The 11,645-nt window shown below is 40.2% G+C and overlaps 1 protein-coding gene across 6 annotated transcripts in view; it reads left to right on the top strand.

The window, feature by feature from the left end:
• The window catches only part of PLEKHG1 (pleckstrin homology and RhoGEF domain containing G1), a 229,177-nt gene that overhangs the window by 126,943 nt on the left and 90,589 nt on the right, over positions 1–11,645 (top strand). For 5 of the 6 annotated variants that reach the window (XM_058534149.1, XM_058534146.1, XM_058534150.1 and 2 more), the window contains one exon: positions 8,122–8,627. In XM_058534149.1, the coding sequence (XP_058390132.1) occupies positions 8,220–8,627 (408 nt within the window). In that variant the 5' untranslated portion in view covers positions 8,122–8,219. Of the gene's footprint in view, positions 1–283; positions 355–8,121; positions 8,628–11,645 lie in introns of those variants that run through there. The other variant, XM_058534151.1, reaches the window with a different exon arrangement.

The raw sequence follows: 11,645 nt of genomic DNA, 5'->3' as shown, positions 1-11,645 counted from the left end.
TGAGTGTTTATTGGTAAGAAATACTTTTATTTGGAGGAATGATTGCGGAGGAGGTATGCATTATATTCAATGCTGTTGCCCTTTGAAATCTGGTTTTATTAATTATTGTAACTTAGTGATACTAATATTTTTGAAAGAAGATATATCTATCGGCATCCCTTTTCATTCATCATATATTGAACGTAAAAATCAATTATTTTAATTTAAAATATTTAAATATTTGATACAAACTGAGGTGGTGATTTTAACTTCCTTAAATAACCTTTGCAGATTATGAAAGTAATACACTTGTGGAAGAAAAGTGGTCTTTCCAGCTAAATATCAAAGGAAAAAAATCATCCATTCTCCTGCTTGGTAAAACCAATGTTAATATTTTATTATGTATCTTTTTAATCTTTTTCTAATGTGGGTAATAAATGTGGCATTTTAAATTTAAAATTGGGCTCACATATGTACATATGTTTTGTAAACCACCCATGTTGCTCAACTGTATATTATGACCATTTTCTATACCCTTAAGAATGTGAAAGAACATGAAATTTAATATGATTTTGTACTTTCCAGATGGATTTATTTACTCGGGTATCTATTGTCAGACGCTGAGTTCTTTTCCTTCTTCTTCTCTAAGAAAATCTTTAGTGTGCTCTTTGGATGGATTTGTTTACTCAGAGTGCTGTTGTGAGTCACGTGGATTTCTCTTCTCCTTCCTCCTCCTTTTTCTTTAAGAAAATGTTATTTAGCCTAATGCCTCCCTCTCAGCTGCAGAGAGATGTTTTTGGAACTGCGTGTGTTCAATACAGATGGAGTCTGTATATATAACTATCATTGTTTAGTTACTCCTGAGACTGAGATTTCCACACTCCCAGGAAAATGCTGTTCTAAGTGAACCTGGAGCATAGATTATTATTTAATCTAAATTAAAAATAGAGTTGTGTAGCCTTTGGCAAAGTCAATAATATATATTTCATCATCCAAGACCTGGCATTAAGGAGGTGGAAGAAAATTGCTGTTTTGTGGTTACTGCTCTTGCTGTGATCCCAGCCAGGAAGGGGCACGCAGTGATGGCATCCAGTGACTTGCTGTTTATTTCAGGGTTGGAGGCATGTCCTGAAGGTTGGATGGGGCCTAGGGAAGTCATTTAGTCTGGCGCCCTCACTTACACATGAGGAAGCCGGAGACCCAAAGATTGCAATACAGACCTGATGGGGCAGAGCCTCGGCAGAAATGCAAATCCTCCAACCAAAGGAGAGAGTGTTGTCATAACTTCATTTCTGGCTGGTCCTCTGAGCTGTTTCTATACACATGGTTGGGCACATATTTGTTCCCTTACACACACACACACACACACACACACACACACTCTATGGAAGCCTTTTTGGAGCCTTGGTACCATGGCTTTATACAAGTAGCTTATGTTTAATGCTTCATTTCCTGATCTTTAAGCTCCTTTTCTGCCCTACTATTTTATGCATCTATATCCAAGTCTAAAAAATAATAGACTAGAAATCAGAAACTGTAGATTCTGATTCACAGTTCGACTTTGAGCCTGATGTTACCTAACCTCTCTGTTTATTTTTCTTCTATCTATAAAATTTTTAAAAGTAATGACACATGTGAATGAACGTGGAGGCTTTGGTTTGATTTGTTTGTTTAGGATAATTTTGATCTAGAGTTAAAGCAGTGGCATATTATGGTAAAGCTGACCTGTTCTAATAGAGACTGTTCAAGTTATCTCTTGCTACATAACAAATCGCTCTAAAACCTAGTAGTTTTAAACAACAACGATCATTTATAGTCTCTCAAAGTTTCTGTGAGTCAGGAGTTCAGGAGCAGCTCTGCCAGGTGGCCCTGGCTCAGGGACTGATGGAGTTGCAGGCAGGCATGACAGTGCTGGGGTCATCGTGAAGGGTTCTCACTCACACGACTGGTGCCTTGGCTGGAAACGCTCCAACAGCGGGGGCCACACAGCTGGAGTTCCTTGAGCATCTCTCTGCATATCGATGTGGTCTCACCACATGGTTTCTCCAGCATGTCAGCCTCAGGAGAACCAGACTTTTTCAAGTGGTGGCTCAGGGCATGTCCAGACCCAGTTATTGCACCGTTCTTTCTGTCTTCATGCTCTGCCATACTCTAGGACATTGGTGTCACGTTCATGGTTCAGGCACATCTGGGTTCCACTGGGAAGGGGAAAGAATGTGGAAGGATGATGTCTAATGCTTGAGAAACGAACCCCAAAAGGGCACACACCACTTCCATTGGTGAGAACTTGACCACACGGCCGTATCTAATGGCAGGGAGGCTGGGGAGTGTGCTCAGCTGAAACTATTCATTGAAGAAGGGGGAATGGATTTTGGTGGACAATCAACAGTCCACTCTCAAAGTGATAACACAACCCATAGCTTAGCTTTAACCCTACCCCATCATCTCTTTCATCTTCCACACTAAATCTCCACAAAAAAGCAGACAGTAAAAGTACAAACAGCTGCATTTGCATAAAAAAACTTTAAGGGCATTCCCTTAGGTTCCCTTTTAACCAGACTGGTGTGCCTGTACCCTCAAATGTAGAAATTCTGGAGTTACCACTTAGCTAAGGCAACTTCTCTCATACATTAGCCGTATTAACTACCTGACTTAATCCCTACTCAACTGCAGTAGCCAGGGTACCTCTTAGTTTCCACTGATTAGCATAGGAATCAATTAGTAAAATTCTCCAAATATTTAGTATCAGACTTCACAGCTTGCAGGAATCTTTGTTCCCCATTCCACTCCTCACCTCTTGTTTGAACAAGAGCACTTTTGCAAAATTTCTTTTCCCAGCCTTGATCTTCTGGTTCAAATACTTGCTTTACTGACTCTTCAGTGGTAACAAGATTTTTTTAACTATTTATTTTGGAAAAATTTTAAATTTATAGATAAGTTGCCAAGATAATCCAGAGTTCCCGTACCCCCTTCATCCAGCTCCCCCTAACGTTAACATGTTGCCTAAACGTAGTACATTGGTCAAAACCAAGAAATGAACATGGTAACAAGATTTTTTACTTCTTCATTACCAAACAGCTACAAATAAATATGAAAATCATGTTCCCCGGATTGAATACTCTGAGCATTAAAGAACATGTGGAAGTATAGTCCTGGCCCTGCCATTACAGCAAGGATCACGTTGGTATTTTAGTAAACCAAGATGTGAAAATTCATGTCGCAATGGAGTGGCTTTTATCTATTAAGCAATCCACTATCAGAGGGATGTAGGGGAAGAAGATTCTCCTCAAATACCTGGTGTTGTCTTTGAAATATATGAATGTATCTTTCTTATAACTTTGACCCTTAAAAGTTTGGGGTTTTTTTTGGTTTTTTTCGCTGAGGAAGATTCACCCTGAGCTAACATCCACTGCCAATCTTCTTCTTTTATTTTTTTCTCGCTTGAGGAAGATTAGCCCTGAGCTAACATCTGTTCCAGTCTTCCTCTATTTTCTATGTAGGTCGCTGCCACAGCATGGCTGATGAGTGGTGTAGGTCCGTACCGGGGATCTGAACCAGTGAACCCGGGCCACCGAACTTAACCACTAGGCCACGGGGCTGGCCCCTGGATTTTTTTTTTTTAAATCATGAAGTCAGTTGTTTCCAACTTTGAGGATCTACCAACAACTGGCTCTTTATTAAATGAGCTTTGCTGGCTGATAGAATAACTTCTTGCTTATACCTTAGTCTCTCTGTTGCCTCCCCTTTTTGAGTAGTTCAGGCAGTGTAATAAGGAACTACGTAATTTTCTTATTCCTTGGTCTTGAGCACAACACATTCTCTTGATTTCCATGATTGTCTTGCCAAGGAACTCACATTAGGTATTTGAAGTCTAGAATAGCAGTGAGCAGAATTTGGAAATCCTGATCATTCCTCAGCCCCTGCTGTGCGTAGACCTCTGCCTTGCCTTGTAAAGCTCTCCTCGGGAGTCGTGGCAGAGGGTGGTCACTCTGGACCCATCAGTCCCCCCTTCAACATGTAAACACAGTCACAGGAAGCTTGGGCTTTACTTGCCATGGAAAGTTCTGCCTCAACCCTAAAGCAGCCTGAGAGACAAGTTAGAGGCAAGAAGTGCTGCTTTTGATTCTGGCAGTGACATTCCAAAGGAGAGCAATTAAAATAATAGAAGTTTGAAGAGCAAACAAAAGCCATGGAATTAGAGCTCTTTCACCTAGAAAAAATTAGAGAGAAGGACCTGTCGTGAAGTATAATGTGCGAAAGCACATCTCCATGGGAGCTGTCTAGCTATTTTTTCTTTTTATTGAGGATGGCGCGAGAAGGAATATTTTATTTTGATAGGTTGTAGGCTAATTCTAGTAAGAATCGTTAGGACTCCAAGGTCCCTCTACAAGTGCTTCCACCGCCACCACCTCCAGGTTTTCCAAGGGTCAGATGGACCAAGAGCCTTAAGGTGGGTAGGACCACCTTATTTTAGGCTATTCATGGTCAAAAGGTCCACTGATGTGGACCATTAGCAATGTCTGGCAAGTTCTCAGAAGTTGCTATATTACTAGCCTTGTGTTTGGGAATTGGTTAGAAAGAGAAGTTGTGAGAAGGAAAGGAAAGCAAAGTAGCAAATTACCCAAACATGAACACAGCCTGCCAAGATCTTTCACTCTAGGCAGGGTGTGATAAAGCTTTCTTGCTCTACAGCTGTCTATATGGGTTTTTCAGTTTATCACGGGAAGTCAGCTGCCCCCATATCTAGTACACAGCGATTGTCTACCAACTCTGTTTTTGCTAACTCATAACAATATTGTGTATTAATGAATAGATTTTTTAAAAAGCCAAACTTTGAAATGTATACACTTCTCCATTCACTATTATTTGAACAAAGCTTGATAAGGAAGACAATTCAAATCTTAGACTAATAGAATTATCTAGAAGACTTCTAGATTAGCATTGTCCAATTAAAATATAATGCAAGCCACATATATAATTTTTAATTTTCTAGTAGCCACATTTAAAAAAGTAAGATGAAACCGGTGAAAATAATTTTAAGAGATTTTATATAACCCGATTCCAAAATAGTACTTCAACATGTAATTAATATAAAAATTATTAATGAAGTGTTTTATACTTTTCTGTTTCATACTAAGTCTTTGAAATCTGGTATATATTTTACACTTAAGCACATCTCAATTCGGACTAGTTGCATTTCAAGTGCTCAGTAGCCAACACAGTAGGCTCCTAACTACTGTGTTGAATAAATAGTGTGGCTGTAGAGATAAATATTAATAATCGATGAGTTGTTTTAGGAAGACTAGGCCAGACAGGGTGGAAATCTTCAATTATTTTGAGGGAGGTGAGAACAAGACTAGACAGTTTTGATGAGGTATTTTTCCTTATATGAGAAAACTATAATTTTCTTCTAAGCAATGAATCAACATAAACAATGTTATCCATTAGCAAATGCAGTCTCATATTATGTGCCATTATATGACCTAGCTTTAAATGTTTCATTTCTGTCATTGGTAATTTTGGGGAGGTGTTTAATTTGGGGCAGTAAGCTTGGCTAAAAACTACAGCTATGAAAGATCTCAGATATTCTATTTTATAAAGCGCCTGGTTGGCAGTCTGAAGAGTAGGCTTGTGCAGTGGCCTAGAATACGTGGCCTGGTATTGGAACGTATGAAGACTTCCTTGGAACAGGGCCCAATTCATGTTGCTATTTAAGATTCATCCATGAAGGGATCCCCTGTTGACCCGAGTTTCACATCCTACTTTTTTCTACCTTTGAAAATATAAAAGGCACTGTCATTCCTGGCAGCCCAACATGGACACGGGTAAAACATCAGGCCATTTCTTGTTCCTCTTTAATCCCTCGGTCCTGATATTAGCTGGCTAGCTTGGAGTGAAAGTAAGCAAAGAAATGAGTCTCTCTATTGTGTTCATTTTTCACCAATCCTGATAATAAGTATTTGCCAAGAGTTATATAACTGTTAAATATAGTTTTCTATACTAGAGAGAAGGTTGATTCTTGTCTGGTCAGAAAGTCAGAGCTTGCCCTGGAGACTAGTGTATCCAGATCTTGCGGGGGGCGGGGGGGATGGTGTAGGTTGATCTAGACTTTTCCAGATGCCCCAGCTTTCATATAGAGTATATCCAACTTAATGTTTGGTACTAACTCATAGCCTCTTTGGACCCTTGGAACCTGAAAGATTCCTCACCTATTTTCCAAGTTGGTGTCCAGTTCTGAAAGTAAGATCAGCCTCGTGGTTACAGTTATGGTGGATGCCAATGGGAAGAAAACCTTGTGTCTGCTCCTACTCTGAACTGCCCAGGACTTGAACACCAGTCCTGAACGCGGGCAAGCATCCTTGGCTGCGAGCATACCTAAATGCCTGGCTGCTTCTTCGATTTTTGCCACCTTCAAGTTGGATCAAGCTTTTTAGGGCAAGTGCATTTTAACTACCATATGGTTAACTACATAACCAGTCCATGTTTTATAGGCCATAAAGTTGTTATAGAGCAAGCAGAAAGAATATTGCAAAAGCTTTAAAAATTTGCAGCAAACTTAGACCATGTGCTCGTGGCTTTGCTGATAAATTACTCATTTCCTACATCTTACCATTTCTTCTTGTTGACCCAAGTTAGTGCCTTTATTTTATATTCATAACTTTAAAATTTGCATTATAAGTTTGCTCTAATTATTTGCCACGAATATAAACTATCTAGAAAAAGTCAGAATGTTGATTTGCTGGATTCTTTATATTCTAGAAATATTGGTACCAGCTGTGTGAAGAACTTTATTATAGAGTGAAACCAAATTCATGTTTCTTTTGAAAAATGATCGTTAATCTATATTCTTGTTGTTGTGTTTGTCTTATTATAACCTTCCAAGTATAAGTTTCACTCGTCTGTTTTTCTAACAAAATCCATAAACATGGATTTTGCTGGTAAGGTAACATGCCAACATGAGGTAAATTTCTTCATTAATCACACTCTTTATTGTGAGGCATTTTGTCTCTATAAACCTGTGATCTCATTACTAGGGGGAAAAATTGGTGATCCTGCCTTACAAATGAAGAAGATTGGAACTTGGTGTGTTTCACCAGAATAGCTTCTGAAAGGTTAAATTTCACGTAGGGCCTTTTTGGACCCAAGATTTAAGTGCTATGGATATTAACTGACCTTTTGACTTTACAAGTATTCTTTTTTGATGCCCTTTCCTAAGCACTCACAGCCCCATTTCTTTAAAATGGCTCCTCTATTTATTATTTAATTGTATAATTACACTGTCACGTTATCTAACTTTACATGGACTGTTGTAGTTAATCAAATATAACTCTGTAACAGCATAACCCCACATCTCCCACCAATGGAATGTCAGCTTTCAAGTAGAGATTTAGAGAAATATTGGGTGAGAGGGTAAGTTTTAAAGGGGGTGTGGATCTTAATATTTTGGTTTGTTTTTCTTGCCCACTCTTAGAAAATTATTGTCTGTGCGACACTTTCTTTAATGCCATATACGAGTAAAGGGTAAAACGGATGCTTAATGACTTAAGCATCCATTAGTCAAGTAGAGGTGGTTCCAGGATGGTAGCTTAAAATTGTGTGGAATTATAGTGGAAGACTTAAAATATAGAACGGTGTTTTGCAAAATTCCATAAGAATCACATAGGATAAATTTTAAGTACATAGGAATCACTTGTGGTGCTTGTTAAAGCTATAGATTCCTTGTGCCCTGATGGCTGAGCCCTTAATTTAGTGCATCGGGATTAATCTGCATCTATTAGTTATTCCACGTGGTCACACTCTGAGGCAATGGATGCAGTGCTTCCTGAACCTTAACGCGCATGCAGATGTCACTGGCATCTTATTGAAGTGCAGACTGAAGTAGAATAGGTCAGAGTCGTGCCCGAGACTCTGCATTTCTGACACACTCCAGGTGATGCTTTAGAAACTCCAGCTTTGCAACCCAACCTCCCCTGGGTACCTTTGCTTTTTCTTCTGCAACTAACTCGCTACCTTTTTGGTTTTGCCTTTATACATTTGGGCTGCTTTTTAACCTCCTTTAAACCTTCTGCTTAAATATAATTTTAAAATCCTTGCTTATGTTTCTTATCTTGTCCTTTTTCTTTATTTTTTTCCTGTACACAGATGTGCACCAGTTGCGTCTTGAAGTGCCAGCAGCTGTAGCAGAAGTTCCAGACCCCAGGACCACAGCCAGGCGCGCCTCCTCCCCAGAACTGGCGACCATGGAGCTCTCTGACAGCGACCGCCCCGTCAGCTTTGGCTCCACGTCGTCCTCGGCCTCTTCCCGGGACAGCCACGGTTCCTTCGGCAGCAGAATGACCTTAGTTTCAAACAGCCACCTGGGGTTGTTTCACCAGGATAAGGAAGCCGGGGCCATAAAACTGGAGCTGATTCCAGCCAGGCCGTTTTCCAGCAGCGAGCTGCAGAGGGACAGCCCAGGCGTGCAACAGAGCACGCACGAGGGCAGCGAAAGGCAGCCCCGGGCCCAGCGGAGAGGGGAGGCGAGCGGGGCGACCAGAACAGGTGCGGAATCGGCCACCAGCCCCAAGCTCCTCTACGTGGATCGAGTCGTTCAGGAAATTCTGGAGACCGAAAGGACTTACGTGCAAGATTTAAAAAGCATCGTAGAGGTAAGGCCAACCTGTTTGTTTAACGTTTGCCATGCAGGATAAAAATACTTGCAAAATAAAGAGGAAACCCAGGTGTCAGGAATGTGTTGGGAATGTTTAAACAGATCATAACGTAAGGCAAACCCTAGGGCCGTACGCAGTGTGTTAAAATCCTCTTAATATTTGCATTAGCGATTTACACGTTAGAAGCAAGAATGATGATACCACTGCGCACACCAGGATGTTAATCAATCCTACACTGAGGATCTCAGAGTGCGTCGCAGAGGATCAAGCAGGACGGAAGGCTCCTGACTTGCAGGTGTCAGGTGTGTCCTGGCTGAGCCCATCAGGCTGTCTTCACTGTAGTCGCAATTGTCTTCTGGTATCTGGATGCTTCTAAAATGACTGATACCTGTGTCCCCCCTCCAGAACCTGGGATTTTGTGGGTCTGGGGTGTGGCCTGGGTGGTGGGCTTGTGGAGGATCCCCAGGTGATTCTAATGTGCAGACAAGGTTGGGAACTACCGTTCGATGCCGTTCTCTGTCTTGGTGTTTTGGGGAAGGTGGTGAACGGTAGAGAAAAACTGTGGGGCTTTGTCTTGTCTTCAGCTTTTACTTCCTGTTCACTTCTGTAGTAAACAAGTTTGCATGAATTATTTGACTCCATGCAAATTGAGCTCAGCTTATGTGCCAGATGGCGTACTCTGGAAATTCAATTATTAACTTGACTTTGATTTATAGATAGGTTTTTAAGGATAAAATAAGAATTACCAGAGCAGCTCAGATGTTAACTCATTCTCAATTAATGATTAAAAATATTAATATTTCGAAGGCAAATTGATGTATTACGAAGCTACACTCCCTTTGCTGCCTAGAAATATACCAAATTTTTTCATTGGTTACTGCCTACTTCCTGTTTTAAACTTTTAATCTAAAATATGTTTCAGAGTATAGCAGAATATTTGCTAATGAGCAGGTTCTCCACCAAATACGTTCTTATAGCTTTAGAAAAAATATTCTAAGGCACTATTGTGTGTGGAGTTCCATAAATGATAGAACCAGACACTGTCTCCTAAAAATAGTTATGACATAACTTCCCAGGAAAAATAGAAAAATCAATTGATGCTCAACCAAAACAATATGTGATACCAAATGTAGAATAAACCAGGCCAACTGGTTTTTTAATTTCAACAATGATGTCATTTGTACTTGAGAAGAAATACCTGTGAAATTGCCAAAAATTTTGCAACCTCAGGAAATTTATGATTGTCAAAGCTTTCTTTGATCTATCCTTTTTTTTTTTTTCTCGGAAACTTTTCCACCTAGTCAAAACTCGCCATACCGAGAGAGAAACCATTAGTTACTGAACTGGTATTCCGTGAACACTCTTGTTTTTTCTGAGGCTGGTTGATAAACTTTGGGTGAGAAGAAATAAGGTAGAATATGAATGAAAGAAAAGAGATCAAGACAATATTAGAAGTTCTATTTCAAGCTGTCCAAATGTTCTTGCCTTTTTTTCTTTACCCATGACTTACCGTGTTTTACACTAGGGGTTGGTGGACTTTTTCTATAAAGGGCCAGATAGTAAATATATTTTGGACTTTCTGGGCCCTAAGATCTCAGTCACAGTTGCTTAACTCTGCTGTTGTAACTCAAAAGCAGCCATAGACACTTTGTCAATGAATGGATGTGGAAGTTCCAGAAAACTTTACGGCCAGGTTTGACCCAAGGTCCACAGTTTCGACTGTAAATTTGTGTCTACGTTGCATCGACTGTAAAATGGGATTAATAAATTGTATCTGCCTCATAGGTTTATTATTATGAGAATTAGGTTAGGTAATATATGAAAAGCTCACACAACACTACCTGGCATATGGTAAGCAATTAATAAATGGAAACTATCATCATCACCAGCTTCCTCTGAATTTGCTGGTTGAGAGTGATCACCATTGATACATGGGCGTACCTCGGAGATATTGCGAGTTCGATTCCAGACCACTGTAATAAGCGAGTATCGCAATAAAGCGAGTCACACAAATTTTTTGGTTTCCCAGGGCATATAAAAGTTATGTTTATACTGTACTGCAGTATATTAAGTGTGCAATAGCATTGTGTCTAAAAAAAAAAAACTGTGTGCCTTAACTTTAAAATACGGTATTGCTAGAAAATGCTAACCATCATCTGAGCCTTTAGCAAGTCATAATCTTTTTGCTGGTAGAGGGTCTTGTGAAAAACACAATGTCGGGACCAGCCCAGTGGCATAGTGGTTAAGTTTGCGGACTCCACTTGAGCGGCCCAGGGTTCGCAGGCCCGGATCCGGGGCACGGACCTAGGCACTGCTTATCAAGCCATGCTGTGGGAGGCATCCCATATATAAAGTAGAGGAAGACGGGCACGGAGGTTAGCCCAGGGCCAATCTTCCTCAGCAAAAAGAGGAGGATTGGCAATAGTTGTTAGCTCAGGGCTAATCTTCCTCACCAAAAAAAAAAAAAAAGAAACAAAAAACACAATGTCTGCGAAGTGCAATAAAACAAGGTATGCCAGTGTACCAGCATTTTTAGACTATATTTCACCTAAAGCCTTTCACAAAAATAATCAGACCAGTCAATTCACTGTAGCATAAATTTAATTAGGAAAAAATTTTTAAACAGGTGATTCCAACATTATTTTGAATGCATTTAGATTATTTCTAATGAATCCACTGAAGATCTGAGGTGGCACATAATTAGGGTGAGGAAAGAGGAAAGGTGTTGGGAGGGAGGGTAGTTGGGGAAGAAAAGTCCACACGTGGAGGGACGTACCCATGTAGGAAGAAGTAGATGCTGCTTTGTTCCAGAAGTCACCTGAATGCTTTGGATCCTTGACCCTCTCTCCACCTGGAAAAATCAGAACCACTTCACATCAGGGCTTAGTTGATCACAGGCTCTTCTTCATATACTTGTGCTATGTGACCACCTCTATTTCTCAAGATCGCCATTTTAACAGAATGGTTAGACCCGTTTTGTCTAGTTCTTTCCTTTATGAAGAGTAACCAATTATT

Source organism: Diceros bicornis, chromosome 39 (assembly GCF_020826845.1).
Source record: "Diceros bicornis minor isolate mBicDic1 chromosome 39, mDicBic1.mat.cur, whole genome shotgun sequence".
Classification (NCBI taxonomy): Eukaryota; Metazoa; Chordata; class Mammalia; order Perissodactyla; family Rhinocerotidae; genus Diceros; species Diceros bicornis.
The sequence above is the reverse complement of the archived record's forward strand: the minus strand, read 5'-3'. Positions and strand labels throughout refer to the sequence as shown.